We start from the raw sequence: 27,225 nt of genomic DNA on the forward strand, positions 1-27,225 counted from the left end.
CCCCGTGCCTTGGGGGTTTCCTCCGGGTACTCCGGTTTCCTCCCCCGGTCCAAAGACATGCATGGTAGGTTGATTGGCATCTCTGGAAAATTGTCCGTAGTGTGTGATTGCGTGAGTGAATGAGAGTGTGTGTGTGTGTGTGTGTGCCCTGCGATGGGTTGGCACTCCGTCCAGGGTGTATCCTGCCTTGATGCCCGATGACGCCTGAAATAGGCACAGGCTCTCCGTGACCCGAGGTAGTTCGGATAAGCGGTAGAAGATGAGTGAATGAACTGATCTTCAATAAATAGCTATTTTTCAAAAGGCCAGGACGTATTTTTCGTTTGTCGCTTTGTGCGTAGGGGCACTGCCATGATGGAACAGGTTTGATCCTCTTGGTTCTAGTGAAAGGAAATTATGATCTATACAACTGTGTGCTAACTGGTATTGACTAACTTTCTAGCAGCAGTTTAGGGAAGATCTGATGGTCAGGGAGCACATACTTTTGCCCTCTATACACATTGCATTGAGCATTAAGCATTGCAGATAGTCTAAATAGCAGGAGCAACTATGGTGGTTCATACGTGTGTACGAACGCAACCCGTCCTCTTTAATTAATTAATTAATTAATTAATTTCGTAGTTAATTAGCACTCAAATGCGCCGTCTATAACAAGGTGGTACAGTTTACAGCGCGTTCCCGCTGTGCGCGCTCACGATGCGCAGTGCACGTCGCCCCGCCCACCTTTGCTCTACTCTGCTCCGCTCTTAACGCTCTCGCGTGCGCGCGCACTCTCGCACACCACCAGTTGATCAGAGTAGAAGAGTGAAATCCGCAGCGCAGCTGTTCTCATTTAACCGGTGAGTCCCAAAGATTGTTAGCTTTTAAAGTCGTCCTTTGGTTTTTACTCACGCAGGTTATTGTGTATTATTCTAGTTTTCAACTTAGTCAGTGATACGAAGTGATTTTTGTAAGCGTTTGTTGTGTGCAGCCGCGCGCACGAGCCAACTGTCACCTCCTGACAGTTTGTTCTCAATCGCCTCAGAATCTCAAAAAACTTTAGCATCGATGCTAATTTAGTCACGACGTATTTTTAACGTCTGTTCGGTTTAAAAACGACACTAAAACATTTTTTTGTTTTGTAAATCTTAGAACCTTGACGAATTAACTCGGTTATGCTTAAAAACTATTTTGTTATTCACCTGTAAAAGACGTCGAATTTACTCATAAACAATTACATTAATGTTATATGGCTGGACGTTTGATGTTGTTGTTGTTGTTGTTGTTGTATTTTTTCTTATATTGTATGTGTTTCAAATGAGCCAGAATGTGGTCAAAGGGCAAACACATGGATCGTGTATTTTTTTTATTTACTTTTTCCTTTCCCCTTTCTACATAAACCATGGTGTTTTGTGTAAAGCAAAAAAAAAAAAAGAGAGAGAGAGAGAACGTATCATAGTGTGATTAAGACAGTCAGAAATTATCATTATTTCATAATTAGTCTTAGAATTAGTGTGAGGCACAATATTTATATAAGACATAACAGCTTTAAAATAGTGTGTTTTTCCTGGAGTAGGACCTGAAATACTAAAAAAGTAGCTTAAATAGAGAAATTCTACAGCTAATGAGGCAGCATAGGAAATAAGGATTGTAAACAGTTGCTGATCATTACAATAACAGATAATTAGATAGTGGGCTGAACACCCTTTATTATTTTGTACAGTTCAGAGTATCTCCAGTAGAGGCGCAACTGTGTACATACACACACCAAGAGATAACCTTAAGTGCAGTAGGTGGGCTGTGACTGTCCAGGATACATCACGATACACACATGTACACGCTTACGGTAAGACAGAGCTGATAAATAGGATAAGGTTCAAACACGACGAAGCCCTTCGTGCTAGATTAACACTCGCACACCTAGACATCTCGTGTCGTGTGAAAGTTCTCACTTAGAGGGGCGGTGGTGTTGGGTTTTGGTGTGTAATGTTGATGTACCTGAGTCTCTGCGTACAAATGTTGGAGATAACACCTGTGTGTGTGTGTGTGTTGATGTGGTACGACATGCAGCAGAGTGTTTTAGTCATAGATTATGTGGTGCGTCCACCATACAGGTCTCCTTCGTTGTACCTCCTACATACGATGCACACCATCTGACCAATTAAAAGGTGTACCTATGACGCTTGCCTTCTGACCAATCAGATAACAGAATTCAATCACACTGATGTGTAAAATATATTCCATTATATCCGTTTTATCATCTTCTATACAGGACCAGGCATTAGTATTATTTTATATATTATTTTTACATTAAAAAAAAAATACATATGAAAAATTTAACAACCAGCATTTTCAATAAAGTACAATGAACCCCTATTTTTTTCCCCATTAAGTTGAATGCATCCATGTGATAATATGAATATACAGTCTTTGAACATACATTTTAATAAAATGTACATTTCTCTATAAAGTGGATCAGTTGTAGTATTAAAACATCACATTGTTGTCGTTTATATAGAATAAAAAATTCTATTTCTGCCTGCAGAATCTGTTGCGCTCTCTCTCACTCGCGCTCTCTCTCTCTCTCTCTCTCTCTCTCTATCTATCTGTACACACACAATACTGATTTTAAAAATTATTATGACGACTGCTGTGTAAATGAGATTGTCCCATGTGACCGTAGTCTTTTTGCAGTTAGTCGTCTTCCGCATTAGTTAAATTGCATTTATTTTGTGAAAGTAGGTGGGTCTTGGCCACATTTATTGCCGAAATGTACTGAGACTAATAGTGAGGTGAATGAACAGCACTAGCTGGACGAGTCTCTCTCTGCCACACACTTGTTTTTCAGTCTATCTTTGTTCTGTTATGTCAGTCTTCCCCTTTCTCTGTTTTCTTGCTTGTGGTTTTTTTTTCTGGCACGGAGCCCCCCATCTCACCTCCTCTGTCATGTCTGTGCTTTTTTTCTTCTCTTCTTCTCTTCCCTCATTGCTCACAAAGAGACGGGAGCTTTTTCAAGTGCTCCTTTCGTCTTAATTAGTAGAGAGAGAGAGAGGGAGATAGACAGAGAAAACCTGGTTGTGTTTGTGATTTGGAGTGGGGTGCAAAGCTAAATAAATGTGTGTGAGACGTTTTGGTGTATGTATCCGTGTATAAGAAATTTGTTTATAGACAGTGTATTTATTATTTTTTTTATTTTTTTGGTGGGAAAAAACGTTTTGAGTTGCCCTTGAGCTTGCAGTAAGGCCTTATTAGGATGGTGTGGTGTGTGTGTAGGGGTTCTTCGATCTGTCCTTGGCCCTTTGTTCACCACTGGTATGCATGTCTGGCTCGGTGCTGATGTAGGGAGGTGACATCGCTGAAATCTTTTGATCATTTTTTTTTTTTTTTTTTATTTAATTGAAGAAAGGCGCTCATAAAGTTTATTTTAGACTCAAACGAAGAGGATACGATCAAAGGGATAAAGGAGAGGATGAAGCTTGTGATGTGATTAGAAAAATGCTATGAGTATTACAACATTTGAAGACATTTGTATGATGCTCAGTAGAACGCTTCAACCTTCATGTCACTCCATGTCTTCAGTGGATCTCACTTTGTGCACAGGTTTAGGGCTTTGAGTTAAAACAAAACAAAAAAAAAACAACACAAATAAAACTGTCTCGAGTTATGCATTAAAAATCAACTAAAAAAAATTTAATTAACTTTAAAAAAGAGGCTGTTATGAATCCAAGTGTTTATCACAAACAGTAACCGGAACGAACTTGTCTCTCAAATGGTCCGTGATGTTAAAAGCAACTGTAAACAGATTAAAAGCGTAATCGTTCTGAATCACTGTGGTATAAGTGAAAGAGAGTACAGATTGTGGCTTTTTGTTATTGTGAAATATAATGATGGGTCAGTTGCTGTGTCTAAGATGTCAACCAAGTGAACCCAGTACAGATGCTCAAACCGATGTTAATATTTCACTCTGTGTTTCTTGGTGTAGTTTGTAAAGTGTTTAATAGATGTAGGAAGTAAGATGTTTGTCCTGTCCAGTGTAGTGTGTGATCAAGGTATCAGCTCCATTCCATGAGAGAATATGATGCCTTAGGTGTATATAGGGGTGTGTGTGTGTGTGTTGGCAGTGAGCCCTTTCACCTTTACCTCTGTTGTATTTATCATGGCAACCATCCAGGTCACATGCACACTAATCAAAAGAAAAAAAGACAAAATGAGCTTTTTGTGCTAGACACAGAACTCTTAAGTCAGTTTCAAAGATTCTGCATGTGGCCACAAAATTTTGTGAAATGATGTTTTGTATAGTTGGTTTCATTGCAGACCATGGCACACAAGAACGTAACTTTGGATTGAGACAGAAAATTAATCAAAACTCGAACGAGTTTACAAATATTCATAAAATCACTGAACGGTTCCTCAGCAAGTTAGTTCTGTGTATTGTGAGTAAAATATATAAAGCTGTAAAAGTTGGATGACACAGAGTCTGTAACTGTAGCAGTTTGAGTCAGTTCTGACAGTCTGACAGTGGCTTTTTATTTCCCCCATTTATTTTATTAACTTTCTCTTCTGCCGGCTCTTACTCTCTACCGATCTTCCTCCTGACTGAAAGATGACTCTTTTAAGGTTTGTGCTAAAGCAGAACACTCTCCCTTGTCCTTGTGTTATTCACACTCTACTACACTATACTTGCGGAAAATATTTACATATAATTAGCTTGTATGGCAAAATACATTAAGTTCAGACTCCCAAATTTTACATTCAAGCAGTTATAAGTTTCAGTTTGTGGAGCTTGTGTTAGATTTTCTATTTAAATTAAAAAATCTGCCTTTAATCCAGATATTTGCACCTAAACTTTTTAATCTGATATTATTAATATTATGAATGAAAAGGTCAAAGACTCTGCAAGGTTTCAGGACTCTTCTCTTTAATTATTCTAAAAAAACAACTGTAAACTGCTTTCACATAATTAAAAAGAGATTCTTTTAAAAAATATCGCTGTATCAAGTGAGAGTTTAGCATTCTAAGACTTGGAATATCTCCTCTTCACCTCTTTCCTTGATTAAAATTATCCAATGTTGTATTAGTCACTGCTGTTATGTAACATAAGGTAAAAAAAAACGTAGACTTATGCAGTATAAGGGATGAACAAAGTTATGAACATTGCCCAATTTCTAACTCCATAAGTTTTAATGGAGATCTTTTAATTAATTAATATAAAAATTAGTTTGGTTCATTTTTCTGAAAATAATCACCGCCAATGTCTCATGATCAAGTTGAATCCATAATACAAACCCAAAGTTGACTATCCCACAACAGTGTTTCATATCACAGCAGCAAGTACAATTTTTACATGTTCTTGAACGGAACGTTGTTTACAGTTATATTTAACAGCGTGAAACGTCCATGAAGCAAGTTTTGGTCTGTTGCAGCATGTCAGAATATCAGATACATGGCAGCTGTATCTGAGACTGAATGTTCCTAATATAAATATTTCCGGGTAACTGATAAAACTGCCAGGCTGTGCGTTTATTGTTGCGCACTCATTGTGGATAAAATAATCGTCAATCTTTGTTGTGTGTTCTAGAATATAATCATGTTTCCTCTCTCAGGGTGTGTTTAGAAATCATTATGCAGCATCTCCGTATGGCCAGTTATGTATCGTGTAGTGTATTCAGAAAGTTCAGTCTTTGCTCACTTCATTGTGTTGTAGATTTAATTTTAAAGAATTAAAATTTTCTCACTAAAAATACAAGACTGATGACCCTAGACTGATAACCCTAGATAAGTATTCAGACTCTTTGATAAAGGCACCTAGATAGATAAAGTCCGTCCTGTTTGTTTTTAATGTTTCCAAATGTTTAGAACTTGACGGAGTTCACGTTCAAGTGATTGGACGTGATTAGAAACGATCCACTGTATGTTGAAAATCCAATTGTGCACATCAGACCAAAATCCAAGCTACGAAACTTATTAGACCTCCAAAATCATGTTGTGTTGAGACACAGATCTTGGTGAGGATGTAAAACCACTTCTGAAGGGCCTTGTCGGTACTATTAATCGCTGATCTACTAAAACCTGTGCTTTTAATGGACACTGCGGAGCACTTCTTTAAGTCTCCCACAGAGATGTGAGAACCTGTTGAAAAAAACAACCATGTCAGAAATCCTCCATATTTGTTACAGAAAAGGACTAAGGATTTCTGGACTAATGAGACAACAAACATCAATGCTCTATTTAAGACTGAATTATGTGTGCGTTCACCTGCACGTGTGTGCGTGTGGACAAATGTGAAGCTTAGTTAGAGCTCCAGATCTAAGGTCACTCGGCTCGAGTGGCTTTCCTGGGCTGCTGACGTGTCTCTTCTCTCAGTTTCTTTCTTTCTTTCTTTCTTTTTCTTTCTTTGCATTTTCTTTCTGTGACTTTTAATGCACAGAGAATTTCACATCCAATTTGGAGAAAAAAAAATCCAATTCTCAAGGATAGTTTCAGATAATTCGCCTCCAGTCAAAAGATCTATGGATGTCTCAATTTAGTGACTTTATTATACTTATAAGCATGCTGATGATTATCTCTTTCCTACAGAAGAGGTAAAGTCGAAGAAAAGGAAGTTTACACAAGGGAAACGTTCAGTGATGGGAAATAAAGCAGAGACCACTAGAAAGTATAAAGCCATAAATGATAATGAGGATAACAGTAAAGTGCATTCATCAGATCTGTTCCTGTGAGATTTGTGTCCGTGATGTCCAGAATTTTTTTTCTTTTTTTCCCCTCAACATAATCTCAGAAGGTTGACATTTTGCTTTTTCTGTATGTGTGAACTAGATTTCTGACATTTTTAATTGAATCCAGATGAAATATGTATGAACTACAGGATGTAGTATATTGTCGTCGATACCCCCAGGTTCCTTCTGTAACCCAGGGAATCTGTATTTGGGCACGAACATTACACTGCCTAATTATCTGCTTGACTATGTGTCTGTCGTTAAAAAGGTCAGGAATGATGCATCTGAACAGGTGGACAAATTAACTTGGCCATAGAGGGATGTGATAATTGCAGGGGCAGACATTTCGTCCCGAAAGATTTTAAAAGAAATGACACACTTTGGTCACGTTTTTTCCCTTCTCGTGATTTTTCTGTTTAAACTATCGCATCGAACGAACGCTTTAGTCCTAAAGTATGTTTCAGTGGGAATAAACCTTTTAAAGGAGTATCTTAAAGAGGAGCTGAACTGACATCTGGGAGAAATTTTCATCTCTTAAAAAGAGATGAATACATAAAATGTACATGGTTTATGCAGTAAAACAGTATAACAGTATAAAATCAACAGTATAAAATCAGACAAGTTGCTGCTTCTGCCCAGTAATTTCTGGAATAAGAAATAGAAATCTTAGTTTGTTCTGGTTTGCCTCATAAATCTCTTCGTACTAGAACCTTTTAGCCAAAAAAGTTATTATTCATTGGGCGGAAAAAAATATCTTTGCCAACAGGATATGAGGAAATTCAAAAGGTTGTTTTTTCTTTTTTTAAACGGATTAGTGTTTGACTGAGTGAATCTGAATCAGGGCACGTTGTGTGCTTCCACATAGAAGAAATCATACATATCATTGTGCGGGTTATAACTTTTACGTTCATACCACGACCAAAAGAGAAAGGTCTGCTGTAGCTAAATGTCTTTTAGCAGCATGAAGTGAATTGCAGCAACAAGCAGTGCGACCTTTGATACAGTGCTTTGATTTAGAGCAAAAAAAAAAGTGCATGGACTTGTGAATGCAGGGAGACAGCATGACCTGTGGAGGTAGAGAATGAGATCTCCTCTCTCTTACCCTTCACACACACACGTGCTGAGAACAGGGTGGTCCGGATGTCCTATCAAAGTACAATAAACCGGGGATGGGTTATTAAAAGACTAATCGAATTGACAGATAATTAATCGATACAAAGTCTTTTTACAGAACTTGCTCAATATGTCCACAAAGGGGAATTGTTTAAATTCATTCTTCCTTGCACAGATGGATCAAGTTCAGAATAAAATGTAAAGATTTACATTAACCTTGAGTTTCTGCACTAGGATGAATGGCAACAATTAAAATAGTTGTTTAATTAATGTCCACAATAATGAGACATTTGGGCTTCACCTTTCGTCCATCCTTTTTTTTTCTGCTCTAAGGGCTGTAAATTCTGTAATTCCTCATCTTTTTTTGAGGAATGGAGAGTTCATAAATTCATCATCTCTCCAAGCTTTAGCATACTGCCCAGGCCCATGTTTTCAGATAACTGACTCATAGGGTTAAAAAAAATAAAAAATAGGTAAAAAAACCGTAGATAACATGATGTCGCTTGAGAGGTTGTGAGGTTTTATAAAAATGGTCCAACACCAGAGTTGTGTGCTTTCAAATGACTACAGGTTCTCGAGCGTGTAGTTCACTTATACCACAGCAGTGTACCAGTAATTACAGCAAACACTGCACAATTAAACAGTTTATGGTTCGAGTTAATGGTAATCCGATGTAAACAGTCGCCCTCTCTCCCATCTCTCTGTGTCACTCTTTCACACATACAGTCTCACACTCATTCCTAAAAGCAAAAATCTGTCTTCCCTCCTGAACAGATTCACGTGCAGGATGGCTTTTACACAGCTTTGGCGCTGGAGGTTTCTTACGTAAATGTTGGAAAATAATAATAATAATTTGTATTTTGTTAGCATTGATTTGTTGTTTTTTTTTTTAATACATTATCATTGCAATGATAAATGTTATTTCAGTATACAACTCCCACCTGAAACTCGCCACCCCACCACCCCAACCCGAGTGCTTCAATGAAAAAATAAATACAGTTCTGCACACGCACAGTCTGGCATAGTGTTGATATGTTGTTTCCCGGATATAGATTGTTCTTCATTCCGTTCTTTGTTGTTTTCTCCTCCGGATTGTGATAAGTGGGTTCAGTGTGTTCTTTCTGTCAAGCCATAGAGGTGTTGACCCTCAGCCTGCATGTCTGTGTCTATTGACACTATTACGCAAAAACAGAACCAAAAAAAAAAATAGAACCCAAGACCTTTAGCACAATATTTATGTGCGTGTGTGATTCCCCCTCAAAGTTCAAGGACTTTATCCATCTCATAGAAATGGCACGTTTTTCTTAGATGTGCTGCCATTTTCAAGACAAAAAGTCCAGGAATTGATTCTAAAATGTAATGTAAAATGTTGAGGGGAGGAGAAAATTTATCTATCGATCTGGCACTCGGTAGTGGTAATAGACTTCAGACTGCATCGACGCGACACAACAAGTGGTGAAATAAGTGTGTTATGGACCAGTTATCCTGTCTGGGACAGATTTTATCCGAAAAGAGCACTTAAAGTAACAGTCTTTCAAAGGATACGTCGACCCAGGATCCATTTCAAAGAACTACCTCAACACCTGAAAAACAAAAAAGTAGCACTTGTTATTTATTTATTTATTTATTTGAGATGACAGAACTTGTGTCTCATTACCATTTCTGTAGAAATAGGAAGCATGCAATTTTTTTATTTCACTTTTTTTTTTTTCTCTCCTACACATGAAAGTATTTAGTCGCAAGGGGAACATTTACACAACATCTGCTTTACGGTTGTATAGAATATCTTTGTATGCTGAAAATTTTCATCACCTCTTCACTGGAGCTAAGAGGCCGAAACCTGTTTCGGAGTGACAGTGACCCTGTGCACAAACTGAACTCCAGAAAAACACGGTGTCTTAAGGTTGGAGTGGGTGACCTCGAGTGTCCTTTGTCCTTTGTCCTGCACTGCACCGTCTGTGTTTTGAATTTTGGTGTGGGTCATGATGACAGATTGGGATCAGCACAAATAAAAATGTCCTGTCGACTCTGGCTCATGTTTGTTGCTATCTATTCTAAGTACTTAACGTTGTCATGATGATGAGATTTAACACAGTTAAAGTAATAAATAATGAAACGTCCCTAAGGTCACTTTGGACACACAAACATCTCTTGGCTGATCGACTACATCTGTTTTAGGGTGTGTGGTTATTGTCTGACAGGTCATTTTAATTTGGAGCAGGCTGTACACTATATGTTTATTATTATTGCATATAAATATATGAAAGGTATACGTATACGTATGGTGTATAAAAATGAATTATACTAAATTTATTTTCAGCTTTGTGATGTTTTCAGGCTCTTCAGCCAGGTCCTTGTCTGAATTCCCCGCCCTACGATGAGCTCCTCGTCTTCACCCATGCATGTAGTAAAGGACGTGGACCAGGAGGCTTCGCCTCTCTTTCCTTCCCCCTATCCCAGGTCTCTAGGGTTGGACAGAGGAACTGTGTGTATCCCTTCTCCGTACGCAGATAACAGCCACGGCGAGATGTGCTTTTATGGTCCGTCTGTGCCCGAGAACCCGACCGTTGCACCTCCTCTCAGTCCGTCGTTCATCTGGACCTCTCACAACACCCACACCATGCCAGCTCTGTCCCTGCACTGTCCCCCCGCACTGCCGTACAGTGAGCCACAGATACACACCACCTGGGTTGTCAGCAAGCCACCTAGCACATGCCGAAACAGGTGAAGGGAAAGGGGCTTAAAAAAATATTCATCTCATAACGTTGTTAATTTTGTTATTTTGTTTTGTGTTTCTTTTGACTCTTTCTTTCTCTTCACAGCTCTTTCCTGTCTCATTCAAAGTTGCATGCGAAGCGATCAGAAGACGGCAACGAAGCTCTGAACTCCTCCACGTCGTCGGGTGCCATGACCAAAAGTGACATGCACTTCTGTGTCGTGTGTCATGACTATGCGTCAGGCTACCACTACGGTGTCTGGTCTTGTGAGGGCTGCAAGGCTTTTTTCAAGAGGAGCATTCAAGGTACCAAAACCAATACAAAACAAACCTTTCTGTATTTTCATGCAAGTATGACACTGAAAAACAGCAACAGCTGTGTGCCCCCCCCCACGTCAACTGGTTTTGATTGCAACAGTCCGTGCAGGACAAAAACATTGAAACCTAACTACAGCAAACCGATGCTGGTAGATATCAAAATGTCCTCAGCCCAAGTCTGTCAGGTAAACGGATGTCATTTTTAAATAGAGACACCAGTTCAGAGAGAAACTGGAAGTAAAAAGCTGTAGGTTGAATTTGGGCTGTGCTGTTTTTATTTTTATATATATATATATATATATATATATATATATATATATATATATATATATATATATATAGCAGTCCCCCTAACACACATTCATGCCCACAACCCTAAGTAATCACAGGTCCTGTGAGTTTACAGCTTGCCTGTGTAGTGTTGTGACTCCTTTATTCTAATCAGTTAGCCGAAATGACAATAAGTGACTCACCTTGGAACTTGTTTTGCCTTAAACTAATCCATTAACAGTAAAATGTTAATGGATTAACTACTTAAAAGGTTTTTTCTCCTTGTTATTTAAGTTGATAAATAGCCTTTCACCACGAATATTGTGCCGTTATATTTGGGGTCCCCTTATTACTTCCCAAATTACCCACAAAATTGACATTATTAATTTTATGTAATATAAAAAATGTTTCAGATTCATAACATAAGACTTCTGTAAATTTGTCATGTCATTCATTTTCATACATATATTCACTGCACTGACAGTGGAAAGTGGTGTGGGGAAAATGATTCCCGCCGGGGTGGTGTGATACGGTCCAATGTGAATGAGAGGATTTTTTATATCAGCAGGCCTTGTGATCATCATGGTTTTACTTTATATATCAAAAACCGCATCAGCATTACTGTTTAACGCTTTAGAATAGGACACAAGTATGCAGTTTAAGACAGCACAAGGTTAGTTTGCCGGTTTTTGTTGCTGAACTATGCCAGTGTGGCGTCAGGGTAGTGAAACAGGCCAAAGTAACGGGTCATGCTGTATATACTACAGGACACAACGACTACATCTGTCCAGCCACCAACCAGTGCACAATCGACAAGAACCGCCGCAAGAGCTGCCAAGCGTGCCGTTTGCGCAAGTGCTACGAAGTGGGCATGATGAAGTGTGGTAAGATACCGCATTAAATTTCCATGCTCAGACCCATCATTCAACCTAAAAGTGACAAAAAATATATATTTTTTACCTCCCCGTTGCAGGTGCACGACGTGAGCGGTGTGGTTATCGAAGTTCCCGCAATCGCCGAACCACCCAGATAAGCGATGGCTCTGCCAGGCTCATGGGGGTCAGAGATCATGCCCAAAGACATACTCATGCCCCACTCCATCTCTCACTGTCTCATCCTGGCCCCAGGGTGCCCACAGAAAATGGGTTTTCAGGTTTGTCCCCTGAGCAACTAGTGCACTTTATCCTAGAGGCGGAGCCTCCGCAGATCTATCTAAAGCATCAGATGAAGAAACCGTACACGGAGAGCACCGTGATGATTTCACTCACACAGCTAGCTGACAAAGAGCTTGTCCTCATGATCAGCTGGGCCAAGAAGATTCCAGGTCGGTGTCTGTATGTTTGTATGTGTCTGTGACTGGGGAATGTGTGGACTAAAAGTGATACCGTTTAACTTTGGACGTTGTCATCTCTGTTGTGTGTGTTCTGTTCTCATCAGGTTTTGTGGAGCTAAGCTTGGCCCATCAGGTGCACCTGTTAGAGTGCTGTTGGTTAGAGGTGCTCATGCTGGGCCTGATGTGGAGGTCAATCGATCATCCTGGAAAACTCATCTTCTCCCCAGACCTCAAACTTAACAGGTAAACTTTGTCCTTTCAGAAAACCAGATCACCGATTACACATTTTCAGCGCTGTGGCATAAAGCACAGTGTTTGTATAATAGAAGGAACACAGACCTTCTTGTAATGTTTCACATCTGCGTGTACCACAGTACTGTTAAAAAGAAACCACAGTATCACTGTTTAACGTTGCTGATTTTGACATTCTCAGCAGGTGCAGGATTTAAAAGAGAATTGCACTTCTTCATACACTTATGTCTTGTTTACGGCTGTGTGTGTGGTTGGAATTTAATTCCACACTTCCACGGTGATTATCGCTAAGGTCTTAACTAACCTTGGAACGTTCCTATAACACTGGCTTATTTGCCAATAACACTCTTACATAGTTGGAGTACTCTAGCTGATACTCGTGTACGTGTGGGTTTTTTTCTTTTTTTGGGTGGGAGGTGGGTGCGGGTATTTTTTAATGCCACAATAGAAATAGAGAACTTTTATATAGAAATCTGTGGATCGTTTGTGTTGTAGTGTGTATCAGCCTTGAAGTGTTCATTGTTGCCGTTACCTAGCTAACCTGTTAGTGCGTGTCAGTGACACTCAAACTCAACTGGTTGTTGATATTTTTTTAAAAAGTGAAGTGGTGTGCAAACTGTAAATTATTTTCGTTAAATTTACAGACAGTTTATTAACAAATTCCCTATTCTCTCTTTATGTCTCACTTTTTCTATCTTTCTATCCCTGTATCTTTTGTGTTTCTGCCCTATTCCATATAGTTCTATCTAGATATCTTTGTATTTCATTCGGCATCTTTATGATCTTTGTGTGTGTCTTTATCTGTCATTTATCTTTATCTGTCATAAACTACTCTCTCTCTCTCAGGGAGGAGGGAAGCTGCGTTGAGGGGATCATGGAGATTTTTGACATGCTCCTGGCTGGGTCCTCAAGGTTCAGAGATCTAAAGCTGCAGAAGGAGGAGTATGTCTGCCTCAAAGCGCTCATCCTGCTCAACTCTAGTATGTGTGAGTGTGCTTATTAAGTGTGAGTAAGAGAGAGGGAGGGAGGATAAGTGAGTTCAGCTGCAATGTTTAATTTCTGATTAAACTTTGTCGGATTTTAAATCCAACACTTAAGCAGCATTGCTTAAAACCATATTTTAATAGTGATGCTGCCTCAGCTGTGCATTCTGTGTATTGTACTTTAATCATATAAGACAGGCAAATCTTTTGAAGAATGATCATCCCCTTAGCTTTTTTAGAACGAATACACCAAACAGACGACTAGCTTAAGGAACCAGAAGTTCCTACAAAAAAAAAGAAATAAAATCTTCAGTTGCCATTGGTTTTGTCCAAACAATATCACAAACCATGAAAGTCTGAAAAGTTTCCTTACTGTTATTTATGTCTGTCTGCCGACACTAAGTCTGATTCTTATTTCCTCTGCTGGGTCATTGTCATGTCTTAGACACATCCATACAGATGTTGGAGGAAAATTTGGGGAGCTTTTTTGCTGTTTATTTGCTTGCACAAGGCATTAGAGTTACAATCATGAAATTGCATCTTTCATGCTTTCATCTAAGTGAGAATAGGAAATTATCATGTGTCTTGAACATTCAACATCAATTCAAACTATGAAATTTTAAAATTCTTGGTGTCATTCATTAGTAAATTAAACATTGTAACTCTGAAATTTGCTGAAATGTATGAGAAGTTTGAGCAGTATATGAGGAGAGGAGGCAGTTATGTGAATGTAAAAAATTATACACTTTTCTACTGACCGTTTATGAATATTACATGTTCCGTTATCCTGGGGGTGAAATGGGTGTGTTCTTCAGATATGACATCGACGGAGAGCGAGAAGGAGCTGGAGAGCAGGGCAAAGTTGCTACGGCTGCTTGACGCCGTGACTGACGCGCTGGTGTGGGCCATCTCACGAACAGGTTTATCCATGCAGCAGCAGTCCGCACGCCTCGCTCACCTACTCATGCTGCTCTCGCATATCCGACATCTCAGGTACCGCAAACCTCTGGGTTCTGGTTCCGTCAGTTTAAGAGCCGAACAGTTACTAAACTCGGCAGTGTGTTACGTATAATCCTAATTTTTCCTAATGTTCTCCTCTCTGATCTGCAGTAACAAAGGCATGGAGCACCTTTCCAGCATGAAGCGGAAGAACGTCGTCCTGCTGTATGACCTGCTGTTGGAGATGCTCGACGCCAACACTACTCACAGCAGGCGTAGTTCTGGTAGCACGTTCTCCGACCCCGCGACCAGAGAGACTGTGTTGAACATGCACGCTGACCTGGAGGTGGCGATCCCAGTGTCCTCGCGGAACACACCCACGCCCACTCAGCTCCACAGTCCCGTCACTCAACAACTCACACAGGTGACCGAGTCACAGTGCAGCCAGGAGTGAGTGCTCCCCCCCCCCAACCTCTCACACACACGCACACAGTGTCTCCTCCATGGATTCAGACGTCCCTCCAGCTGCCAAACTCTTTCCCCATTTGCCTTTAAGCTACTGATTCTGAACCTAGCTATATTAGATGACCCAGAATTCAGCTCAGTTCCTTTATACAATGTGGTGAATTTTCTTTTCAGTTACTGTATTTTCCAGACTATAAGATATTGTTTTTGGCCTGCTACGTACAGTGTAGGAGACACTGTGATGTTTGCTGGTGAAATTAACACCTTATAAAGATGGCCAGTAATAACAAAAACATAAATAATAACCAGAATATTAAACACTTGACTATATATATATATATAGTCGCATAAATGTTTTTGTAACACTTCTCTATCCGGATAATCAGTTTATGAGTACACAAGTAACAGTCTCTGTGAAGTAGATTAAAAAGACTTTAATTTGGGTTAAGTTGTTTTTGTCACACATGCTTGACAATAATTCTTCTTTCCTTGTATTTATAGTTAGAAAACATAGAAACAAGACTCCAGTAATAGTAAAGAGAATGCTGTGATTGTCTTATACACAGGAAACAAGACAGCGATGAACTTGGTGCAACTCTAATAAGACAAAATCTAAATTAGTCTATAGCAGTAGTTCGCCAGTTTAGAGTATTTACTTGGCCGCATCTGGTAGTCCAAATAATACAGTACAATTCTACAATCCAAATAACTCCAGCCTGTGTTTATTTGCACTACTAATCCCTTTTGTCCCTCCCTCCGGCTCTGTGGCGCTACATACATCTGAACTGAGAGATGTTTTCTGTTTAAAAGAAACAAAAAACTCAAGCAGACACCGTTCCCAACCTGTGTAAGACGACTCAGTAGTGTGTGGCGTGAACTACAGACCGGATCTGACCTACAACTTCAGTTTGGAAACCCTGGAAGACCCCCAGACTTTACACGGACGTTACGTCTGAGGTAACACAAGCTTTTTCACACAGCTCCATCAAATGTGACTTTTTCAGCTGTCAAGGTTTCATTCAGCAGATCATGACCAGATTTAAAATTGGGACTTTTTTGTACATTTTTAAAGCCAAGGTCCAGAAAACTCAACACCTAATCAGTACTGTTTGTGTTGCCATATAATTCACTGTAAATATCGCAGAATTACTTTCTGCTACAAAAAATCGTGAGACGTTTAAGATTTTCACATATTCGTTGTCTGTTAAATTGTAGGGTTTTTTTTTCAAACTTGCATAGTGTGCAAAAACATTTAAGGCCTAGATACTCTATGCTGATAAGTCTAGATGATTGCTAAATTAGGAAAAAGGTTTCTTAATTTTTGTAAACAAACGCTCTATGATTCGTGCTTGTTTTAATGCAGTGCTTACAGCTATGCAAAATGTTACGTGCCTAGAAACCAAAATGCGGTTTGGTTTATTAGAAATAGTCGCCTCTAATTTATATGACTGATGAGAAACAATATTCACACCGGGGCGTCTTAAAGGTATAACTTCTGAGCCATTTCCAAGGAAATTATATATTTAAAATACAACTAATTATTGTGGTTTACATTTTGCACTGTTTAATTACAGGTGAATACAAAATCAGCGTATTTGGGTCTTAAATGTTTATATGTGAATAATATTCATTTGCATTCAGTCTCAGCAGCATTCTGCTGATAATAACAGGAAAAAAAAAACATGTAAATAACACAAAAATGACCAGCGTGAAGTGTGTCGATGCATAATTTATTGTCGTAAAATCATGTTAGTCGTCAGTGTCCTACTTCAACAATCTCACCAGACTGTTAGATAAAAATAAATAAAAAGGACCAAGTACTTCAACACGCTTTGGGCAAACAGCTTCATTTCTTAAGAAGTAACAATTGACTTTAAACTATACATCATGACCATAAATAATTAAAACTGTACACACTCTAATTCTCAGTACATCTCTAATATAGCTTTTGTTTGGTGAGGGGAAATAAATAAAATAAAATATTTTATCGTTGTTTAAAAACTATATAACAAGTCAGCAGTTTTGACATGTACGGATAATTCTATTGATGTGTGTGTATTCGATTGTTTTTTTGTTTCTGTATTCAAATGTACTCTTAGAGAATTGTCTTCTAAATTCATGTCAGCCGGAGTAGCTAAAAAACTAAATGCACTAATACTTCATGCCAAGTCCATAGTTTTTACACGTAAAAACATGCACCAAACTGAAAATAGAACCAAAAAATTTCATTGTTGTAACCTGGTTTTCTATTTTATTTATAATGTTTCCTTCCAAAAATATGAATTTTCTTCTTCTTCATTTAAACCTTAGTTCTGTACAACTTTTTTTTTTTCCCCTCAGATACTGTCATAAAATTGCTGATAGTGTAAAAATATTTCAAGGGCCGGTTGCTCACGTAGGAGGGGGACCATTGGTGTAGCGCAGCATGGGGTAGAAGGAGCGGGCAAAGTTATTGGACAGGGCACAGCTGTAATCCTCTTCAGACGCTGGCACTAGGCAGACCAACATCAGAAGCAGCAGGAAGAGCAGATGGAGTGGAAATGCAACTCGCAGAACCCGGGACAAGAACGGTCTCCCTCTGGAAAAGTCCCTGCAAGGCCAAAAATGTGTGTGATGCTTAAGTTGTTAACTGTTTGTACCTTTTATGCATCTGGTTGTGTTTTAAATCCTGTCATGCTTAGCACATTAATTACATACTTAGCACATGCAGAAGGTCTCCTCTCAACAGCACTTGTCTTCTAGATGTAAAAAGAGGTAAGTGAGTAAAAGTCAGCAGTTTCATGACCCCGGTACGCCGTAGCACTTAAACATTGATGTTGTTACCTTGTCCGTTAGCGCTGGGTGCTGCACATGCTTACGGTCTACTGATGATCCTTCACTTTTCTGCAAAGCAAGTTAAAAATTCAGCGGGAGAGTTATTGGGTAATTACTGTAAAAGGGGTGGCCCTGTCACTTAAATAAAACTTGTTTACCCTCAGGAGTAACGTGTGGGTCTTTTATATTATCTCTAACCACCTCCAGGTACCAAAAGTACTCTTTGAGACCAGTGGGTGGGAGTCCGAAATAGCATCCGCCAGGATGGAAAAATACCTATACCCACCCGTCCCACGGGTGGGAGTTGAAGGGGGTCAAAATGTTTCTGTAAAATTCAGCCAAATTTTTAAAGTCCCACCCGGCCAGCGGGCGGAAAGTGAGCAGTCTCGCTTAGTCCAGAAAAAGAAGTCAAAATTCAGCTGTTCCCTCCCGTTTTTTTGGGGGGGAAGAGGTAAATTTTGACTTCTTTTTCTGAACTTAGCGCGACTGCTCACTTTCCGCCCGCTGGGCAGATGGGAAAAAAAACGAATGGGGGGGGGTACTTTAAATGTGCTTAGACACATGTACCCCTGACTTCCAATTGGAATACAGGGGCACGTATTTCTAAGCACCCTAAAAGAAAAAAACAAGTACTCACCAGTCTGGTCTTCATTGTGTTGAGGTCATGGCTGATCTGTCTGAGAAGGAGGCGAAGCTTGTTGTAAACGACATGAACCTTCTCCTTGGCCTCCATGCTCTCCTCACAATGCTCCACATGGAGGATGTGGGACGAGATCTGCTGCAGCGACTGCACTTCCTCTTCTCGACTCAGGAGCTCACGTTGGACTGCCTGTGAACGCACACAGACGGATGATTGGTGTCCACTGTGAAATTGGCTAAAAGCAGAAATCCCTTAAACGAAAGTGTACACACGCACCTTGAGTGTATCTCTGTGTTCCTGCAGTACGTCAGCGTCCACATTCAGGTCATGAATGTTCACGATGTAGCGCAGAGACTCAGCTCGAGCCAGCCACAGCAGTAGAGAGTGCAAGGTCTCATGGAACTCCTGGGGGGTTAGAAGTCAGAAATCGGCTCTTCAAGCTGTATTTAACACTAAAAGCTTTAACCAACTTCAAAACGTTAGTGACGACTTTCCCCTACTTGACACTGCAAGAGCTCAAGGTGCAGCTGGTTCTCCCAGGCATCAAGTGCAGCACAGGCCTGTGTCCACTTCTGATTGGCAGCCTGCAGTTCTGTCTTCAGCTGCTGCACCTCTGCTCCTTCTCCATGCAGGAGGTGCCGTCCACTTAGATTCACCGCGATCATCAGAGCCTTGTAGCCGCCGAACGTCCTCTGGTTCTCCTTTGAGATAAAGACGTTTTTTAATGACACCACCCTATTCTATACGTCTGGGTTGACAAAGTGAAATAATAAAACCTCGATTATACCTTGAGCTTGCAAATACTGTTCTCAATGTCTTTGATGCTCGGGTTCTCCTTCCCTCTTTGCGGCATCCCCAGTTCTGGAAGCACACAATCCAAACAGGATTTCACCTCTTCAAGGTCGGAGATCAACTTGGCACGATCCAGGTGAGCACCAAGATCCTCGCCCTTAGCCTGTGTTCGAGCCTGGAGAAGCTCCCATCGCTCAATCACTCCTAACAGAAACAACATGTCATCAAGAAAAATCACATTTCTACTGAAGTGGCTCATGAGGCGCAGGTGAGGGACAGGGGAACACACCTGTCTGTTTGTCTCCAGATGACAGTAGGGTCAGGCCCTGATGCTCGCGCAGCACATCATCATCATTAAGGATGTGTTTGACTCGCTTCACGTTGTCTATGCTCTCTGTGCACTCGGACATCAGCTTCGCCTACCAACAAAAAAATCACGCATCATAGATGAGAACATTAGTCTGTGAGTTCATGGTCTTATCGACCCATTAACACACCTGGATTTAGCTATGCTACAAATAAAGAGGTTAGCTGTCTACTTGAAAACATGAGTCTAAACATGGACTCAAAGACAACCACATGGGACAGACTGAGCTGCTTTCTGTGTGGATTATGTTGTAGTCACTAAACAGACTAACATTTTCAAGTGTCTGTGAGTACATACATATCCCTCCGGATGGTAAGAAGCACTAGTGTTGGTCGGGCTGGCGGTCAGGCAACGGATGATGCGTTTCCTGTCTTGCCAGCAGGGCTCAGACACTGAGGGAGAAGACGCATCACTGTTACTGAAAATTACACACAACCCCCTGGTTGTGTTATCAAACAGAAATCATGCAAAACAAAATAAAGACCACTACATCATCTGAGAAAAGTAAGAGGCAGAAATACACAGTCAGGAGGATAATGGAAAATTCTCTATAGTTCATCGACCATTAGGTTTAGTCATTTCTTTGTCTTACACGTAGCTAATTCTGAATAAAAGCTAAGCATTCATGCAAGCCACGGATATGTTTTTTTGACCGTCTGTCATAATGATTTATGTTGTATTGCTTAGCCAAACGGTTGTCGGACAATTTCGTTTCCAGCTCAATGCTAACAGGTCGCTGCCACATTAGCCTCGTAACTCCAGTGCTCTAAATTATAAGAACAGGATTCTCTCGTGCACAAGACACACTTGCTGGGTGCAGGTCATACATGCATATATAATTCATGCTCAACAACGAGAGTTCACACGTGTTTATGTGGAGCATGCAGCAGGCTGAAGCCTACCAGATGCAGCACTCAGAGCTCGAGCTGTAGTTTTAATAAAGGACTCGGAGCTCTCAGTGACCTCTACATCTGTAACAGAGGTGCAGCACAATTCAGGATGTTAGCTATTTTATAACAGAATGAATTACGGGGAAAAGTTTTTTTTGCGTTGTTGTAATTTTGATCTCGGATGTTAGTTTTATTTCTATCATTTTGAATGTAGAAGACACGAGCAGATCACTATACCTGAGAGCGCACTGTAGTACGTGGCCTCGTCTTCGTCCTCAGGTGATGAAGACCCGCCCACGTCCACCGTGTGGTCCCACTCCAGCGGTATAGAGTCCACGCTGACCGGAGTCTCCCTGCCGGACGGTTCTAGTGAATGAGGGAGGACGAGACCCGACGAGGGCCGGACCGACACCGCTGTCACCATGTCGACGTCTCTCTCCCATACACAGGACAGCTCCTCCATGTCCATATCCGGGTCTCTGTCAGAGAAATCGCACTCGTCGTCTACGACCTGACGGAGAAATACTGAAGGTTAAAACAAAAAACAAAAAAACTTTACTGTCCAATATTCCTGACTGCATGCGCGCAAGACGGACCGGTCGCGTGTTGACGAGGCGGTGGTGGAAACGCGCGACTCTGCTGAACACCTCCTGGCAGTAAGAGTGCAGCTCCTCCAGCTCGTCCTCAATCAGCACGGCGTCCAGCGGGGAGCTCTTCTGGATCAGTTTCTCTCCAAACACGATCAGAGAATCGATCTTATTTGTGTTCAGCGTTATCTCCTGCTGGAACGCCTACAATGGCACAGACACACAACCATCATGCTATCAACACAGACCCGTACATGCAGAAGTACAGCAAGAATTTTATTCTTAATTCCTCAATATAATGTTATCACATTTAGACCCGATGTGTTAGCGATTAAATTGTGTGATATTTAGCCAAGACTCGCACTGACTTTAAGTTGTCTCATCTTGTCGTGGACGTCGCTTTCGGAGAAGTGCTCGACGTTAGTGAGCTGCAGGTCCATCTCAGTGAGCCACACCAGAACAGCATCTCTCGTTCCCTCAAACTCCTCCCTCTGAGATGTAAAGTGCTGTGGAGGGCAGAGCGAAGGTCAGTCAGCAACTTGATTTATTTTTTATAAAACATTTATATATTATTCAAATGTTTTCCTCTGCATGTAAGTAACTAAAGCTAGTTAACAGGTTGCGTTCCGTTCACAGACATCTGGTGATTCACTAACAACAGAAAACGTGTATGATGATAAATTATGTATTGAACTCTTCTGAATATTGACACGTGCCTTGTTGGTAAAAGTGAAACAGCGGAATGTGAAATTTTTACCTTGAGTCTGCGGATGATGGCGCTGATTCTCCTGTGCAGCTCATCCCAGCGCCGGTTCCCTTCGTTCACCATCGTCTTCAGTTTGCAGGCTGCGTCTGTGCGGTTCTCGCGGGCCAGGCGGCGGTACTGTTTATTCACCAGCTCCAGCTGTGTCAGCCTCTCGTGGACCTGACGCTGGAACACCTGTGTGTGTGCGCGCGAGAGAGAAAACTTTAAATTACTGACCTGCTAATTAGTCAAATAATTTTGTGTCTTTTTGTAGTCTTAATAATAAAGTGTGATCTATATACTGACATAACAAAACGTTAAAGAAAAATCTTTCATTTTACTCTACAAATCAACAATGCTCCTAAAAACATTAGAGCTCACCTCAAACTTTTTGAGCTCCTCCTTGGCGCACGTGTAAAGAACGTCTGTGCTGGCTGGGTTTGCCGCTGTGCGCTCTGACGTGCTCAACCAGTCCTCGAAACGCGAGTAATCATCCAGAAATTTACACCAGAGACGCCATGTCTCCTCGATCCTGCAGGGGGCGACACACACACACAGCTCATTAGCCTAAGTAATTAAAATGAATAAAATAATGTTTCAGACCTTGCGCTGTGTGTGAGGGAAAATGCTTCCTAACCTCATTCTCCTCTCCATGGACATCGCGCAGATGTTCCTCCAGCGGCGTTCTAGGCTGTGTGTGGTCTGCTGGATGGAGTCGTTCTCGACGTCGCCGCTGCAGGCGTCAGCGTCGTGGAGTAACATGTCACACAGAGTGAGCACCGACGCCACGCCCTCTGTGTGCTGCTCGATGTCCTTCTGCAGCTCCTGGACAATCAGAATAAATCACAGTGAAGGTCCTGCATCAGATCTCTCTCATTTTGTGAGGTACCCTGCTCAAATCCTGTTCAGGAAGAGAGATAGGGGTGTGTGTGTGTGTACCTGTTGTTCAGTGAGTTTGCACTGGATTTCATCGCCGTGACACACACTGAACACGATGGGTTTGGTGAGCTCTCCCTCGATATGTGAGAGCCACGTGCGCAGGTTGCTCATGTTCTTATCCAGCTGCTGCACCATCACCAGTGTCTCCTTCAGCTTCCTCACCCTGAAACAACAATCAAATCAAACATATTTTCTAGTTTCGTTACCAAATAGTGCTAGAAATTTTATGGAAAAAAAATAACTGATCACGTTCAGTTATGTGGATTTTTTTATATGAATGACTTGTTGAAAGAACTGATTATTTGTAAGCATTTTCCAAATCCAGTTTCATACAACATTTAATAAATAAGGCTCTGTGATCAGACCAACGCACTAATCTCCAAACCTGCAGTGTGTCAGAACACTGAGTCATAACGTGTCTAAAAGATAAGAGGTATTTCAGACCACCACCTGTTTTAGAGCTTCAGTGTTTAGCACATAAATCATCACATACAACCACTGTTTGTGTTTTAAGGGGCTCCTCAATCCATCTCCAGACACCCATCACCACTTATTGGGCGATTCTCAAGTCCTTAATAAGCTGGAAGGAAAATAAGCTGAACAGTGCAACAAACGTGTGTCACTGCTGACGTCACAAGTCCGTTCAGCCCTTATGAACACAGTCCATTCACAGCTCAAATCCGTGCAGCGTCCAAACACCGGTGGAGACGTGAGTCGATGACCCACTTTAAGAGTGTCTGCATGTGACATCGACATTTCATTGCAGACGTCATGAGAAAAGGCACCAAAACTAATGAGTGTTTACGTGGCAGTGTGGACATGGAGCAGTGACATTCCGATGCTATGTTTTGTAGTTTGCATGGCAAAAAAACAGTAATGCAGGAAATCTTGAAGACAGGAATCGGATCTGAGAAATCGAACGAGAGTAAACGCACCGACTTAATTGGGGTGAATGCACTTAAACTGCACTGAGCTCTTGTTTAGGAGCCTTAAATATGTGCCTTTGCCTTATGAATACATGCTAGTGCACCGTTAAGCTCTGCGTTAGCATTAGCCAGCCTGTTGAGTGTGTGTGTGGCTGCTGGAAAAAAATAAACCATCCCCCAACCCATGTGCACCCCGCTGCATGTATGGATGTGTGGGTCGTGATGGCGAGCAGGAGCTATGTACTCACAGATCGGTGAGGCGACTTCACGGCTCTCTCTAGTGAGCATTAGCGTTATCTGGATAAGCTCCTGCGAATGGTCTATCACACTCTCTGTCTCTCTCTCTCTCTGTGCAGTGTGTTCAAGAATGCGTAAGGAAGCATACGTCATCTTTTTACAGAGTGTACGGACACACGCTCATCTCATGGATTAAGCCCCTAAAGAAGCTTACTATGCAAACACACAAATTTCCCTGCCATTCTTGTATGAATAAACATATAGTGTTTGTCTTCTACGGTCATAAAAAGATCCCACAGCAGGACGTGTGCCGTAAATAACCGACGCTACGTGACAGTGTGCCTGAAAAACACACAGAACTCGTAGTGGTGTTTTGTCTATCCTGTTCCACGGTCTGTCTTCACATAGATCTCCTTTCGCATCCTTTGTGTGTTGTGGATTAGAGTCTGTGCAGTTTGTAAATCCGCCATGTAAAAAAAAAAAAACAACACTCTTCTATCTGAGCCTGAGTGGATCTGTACAGTTGTATAAAAGCACATGCAGATCATCTTACTATGACACGATAGTAAGAGCCCACGGATTACGTGGTTATGCAGTACAATTAAAACTGCAGGTCTGAAAGCGTTAAAGACAATAAATTCAAGCCAAGTGGACTGTTTAGTGTGTACGAAATAATAAAATAATAATGATGATTAAAGTGCGCTGGACACCCCGGGGCTCCGGGCCACAATAGCTGCTCCGTTTCAGCCAATAGAAACACGGTTTTAAAACAGGGCGTTGAATCTAACTGGATCAGAGACACAATGGCGTTAGACAGAGGACTTACGGGACAGCGGGTGAACACAAAGGCCTGAGGCAGCTGTCCGGGGTGTGTGTGTGTGTGGGGAAGTCAAGTCACAGACTTTCACTGTTATTTGGGGTGACAAAAGCAGCCAACAGGCCAGAGTCAAGTCTCTAATCCAAACACACACACAAAGCTATCTGCTGCTCAGAAATGTCCGGTCTGTTCACACGACCATGTGCGGTGACGCACAGTCTAATCCAGCCGTGCCTTTTCCCTCTAAAACTTGTGTACTATAACATACATTGGTGGGCTTTTTTTATTATTATTTAAAATATCTACATGACCTACTTTCTCACACACGACCCTTCTTACATTAGATTACACTGCTGTGGAGGAGGAGGAGGGGGATCGGTCACGTGCCGTCTCACCCGCTGATACACAAAGCTACTTTAAACTTCTCTGTGTTAAGTATCTATGACTAAACCCTAAATATGAGCAGATTTGTATTTGTGTCTCTTCAGGTTAGAGGATCAGCAGGTCACACGTTCTCAGACTGGACCCAGTTCCTCCAGCTGATCGGCTTACAGTAAAGTCCTAAACGTGCGGTTCGGTTCCTTAGAAATGTGCCTTTTTATTTTGTCCTCTATTCCCTGAGTGTTAGAAAGTGAACTGTATAAAAGTGAGACTTTTTTTGTTACTCTTTCTTGGGACAGGACTGGATCCCAAGGATGTCCGCTCTGGTGTCCGTCGTGATAAATACCTCACAAGCTTAAAACGTTTCTCAATGTGTTTTACAGGATTTACCAGGAGTAACAATACAGTGAACGATTTAAATATTAAACCTAAATATTAAAAGCTGCCCAATGTAGAATTTCATGTCTCCGTATATTAACCCTATAATAACGTAGCTACATGACCGCATTATTACAACTCAACGACACTTAGAGATGTTTCTGTATTCTGTAACCACAAAGCATTAATCGTTATTGACTTTAAATGCACAAAAGCACTACAACCCACTACAGCTGGTGCATTTTAAAAGATTAACGATGAGCTCCAGCAGACATTTTCCGGTTTTGTTACGCAAACAAAACTGCGACAGAATTAAGTTGTATTAAGCTGACATTACGAACCCCAGCTCTGAGAGAGGACGAGTGGAGGAGTGAGGTCTGTTGAGACACACGTCTACACCGAGCCAAGGCAATTCAGAGCAAAGGTAAAACCTCTGGATTTTTTCTAAGTAGAAAATAGATTTCAGACGTGTGTCTGCAGTAAGAGTAGTAATGACAGTAGTGGCAACTGTAGCAGTAATTGTAGTGGCTGTAGCGGTAGCATTAGTAACTATTCACTGCAGTAGTAGGAGATCAACACATTTCTCCTGGCAAGTCAATTAAGGCGTTGTTCATAATACAGTTCACACAGAGAGAATTCCAACAGTCTTTAAATAGTCTGAAAGAGTGCAGAATTCTAATGATTTTAGAAGCTTCCACTTGCCCTGTCATAACTAGGAGTTTCTGCATAGAAGCAACTTCCAAACAACTGAAGGTACCGAGAACATCTGTATGCATAATCAAAAACCATGGAACCGCAGACTGTATGACTCGGAGTGGAGACGCATTAACACCAATAGATAAATGTGTATCGTAATGGTAGAAGTGACAACAGCAGCAGCACATAACAGAAATAGCTGATCCAGTAGAGAAATAGCAGCAGTTGTACCAGCGGTAATACACTAGTAATAGCAGCAGTAATACACTAGTAATAGCAGTAATACACTCGTAATAGCAGTAGAGGTAGCAGCGGTAATACACTAGTAATACCAGTGGTAATACACTAGTAATAGCAGTAATACACTCGTAATAGCAGTAGAGGTAGCAGCGGTAATACACTAGTAATACCAGCGGTAATACACTAGTAATAGCAGTAGAGGTAGCAGCGGTAATACACTAGTAATAGCAGCGATAATAGCAGCAGTAATACACTAGTAATAGCAATAGAGGTAGCAGTGGTAATACACTAGTAATACCAGCAGTAATACACTAGTAATAGCAGTAGAGGTAGCAGCAGTAATACACTAGTAATAGCAGTAATACACTCGTAATAGCAGTAGAGGTAGCAGCGGTAATACACTAGTAATACCAGCGGTAATACACTAGTAATAGCAGTAGAGGTAGCAGCGGTAATACACTAGTAATAGCAGCGATAATAGCAGCAGTAATACACTAGTAATAGAGGTAGCAGTGGTAATACACTAGTAATAGCAATGGTAATACACTAGTAATACCAGCAGTAATACACTCGTAATAGCAGTAGAGGTAGCAGCAGTAATACACTAGTAATACCAGCGGTAATAGCAGCAGTAATACACTAGTAATAGCAGTAGAGGTAGCAGCAGTAATACACTCGTAATGGCAGTAATA

The 27,225-nt window shown here is 41.0% G+C and overlaps 2 protein-coding genes across 7 annotated transcripts in view; one reads left to right on the forward strand and one right to left on the reverse strand.

Annotated features, from left to right (window-relative positions):
- The first annotated feature begins 761 nt into the window (after positions 1-761).
- Positions 762-18,064, forward strand: esr2b (estrogen receptor 2b). 3 transcript variants are annotated; one of them, XM_060871682.1, is made up of 9 exons: positions 762-839; positions 10,129-10,532; positions 10,631-10,830; positions 11,880-11,996; positions 12,086-12,436; positions 12,550-12,688; positions 13,544-13,683; positions 14,496-14,673; positions 14,791-18,064. In XM_060871682.1, exons 2-9 carry the CDS (start codon positions 10,186-10,188, stop codon positions 15,071-15,073), a joined length of 1,755 nt encoding a protein of 584 aa, XP_060727665.1. In that variant the 5' UTR covers positions 762-839; positions 10,129-10,185; the 3' UTR covers positions 15,074-18,064. The 3 variants fall into 3 exon arrangements, with proteins under 3 accessions (XP_060727665.1, XP_060727667.1, XP_060727666.1); XM_060871684.1 differs by having other exon boundaries at positions 13,544-13,677; XM_060871683.1 differs by having other exon boundaries at positions 770-839; positions 10,146-10,532.
- Positions 16,796-27,225, reverse strand: part of syne2b (spectrin repeat containing, nuclear envelope 2b) — a 99,015-nt gene continuing 88,585 nt past the window's right edge. For 3 of the 4 annotated variants that reach the window (XM_060871678.1, XM_060871677.1, XM_060871676.1), the window contains 16 exons: positions 22,859-23,021; positions 22,557-22,744; positions 22,301-22,451; positions 21,932-22,114; positions 21,543-21,680; positions 21,184-21,378; positions 20,825-21,098; positions 19,995-20,089; positions 19,620-19,749; positions 19,326-19,534; positions 19,039-19,239; positions 18,815-18,943; positions 18,536-18,727; positions 17,908-17,967; positions 17,782-17,822; positions 16,796-17,674 (listed from right to left, as the gene is read on the reverse strand). In XM_060871678.1, the coding sequence (XP_060727661.1) occupies positions 17,476-17,674; positions 17,782-17,822; positions 17,908-17,967; positions 18,536-18,727; positions 18,815-18,943; positions 19,039-19,239; positions 19,326-19,534; positions 19,620-19,749; positions 19,995-20,089; positions 20,825-21,098; positions 21,184-21,378; positions 21,543-21,680; positions 21,932-22,114; positions 22,301-22,451; positions 22,557-22,744; positions 22,859-23,021 (2,548 nt within the window). In that variant the 3' untranslated portion in view covers positions 16,796-17,475. Of the gene's footprint in view, positions 17,675-17,781; positions 17,823-17,907; positions 17,968-18,535; positions 18,728-18,814; positions 18,944-19,038; positions 19,240-19,325; positions 19,535-19,619; positions 19,750-19,968; positions 20,090-20,824; positions 21,099-21,183; positions 21,379-21,542; positions 21,681-21,931; positions 22,115-22,300; positions 22,452-22,556; positions 22,745-22,858; positions 23,022-27,225 lie in introns of those variants that run through there. The other variant, XR_009648552.1, reaches the window with a different exon arrangement.

This window comes from Tachysurus vachellii, chromosome 6 (assembly GCF_030014155.1).
Source record: "Tachysurus vachellii isolate PV-2020 chromosome 6, HZAU_Pvac_v1, whole genome shotgun sequence".
Classification (NCBI taxonomy): domain Eukaryota; kingdom Metazoa; phylum Chordata; class Actinopteri; order Siluriformes; family Bagridae; genus Tachysurus; species Tachysurus vachellii.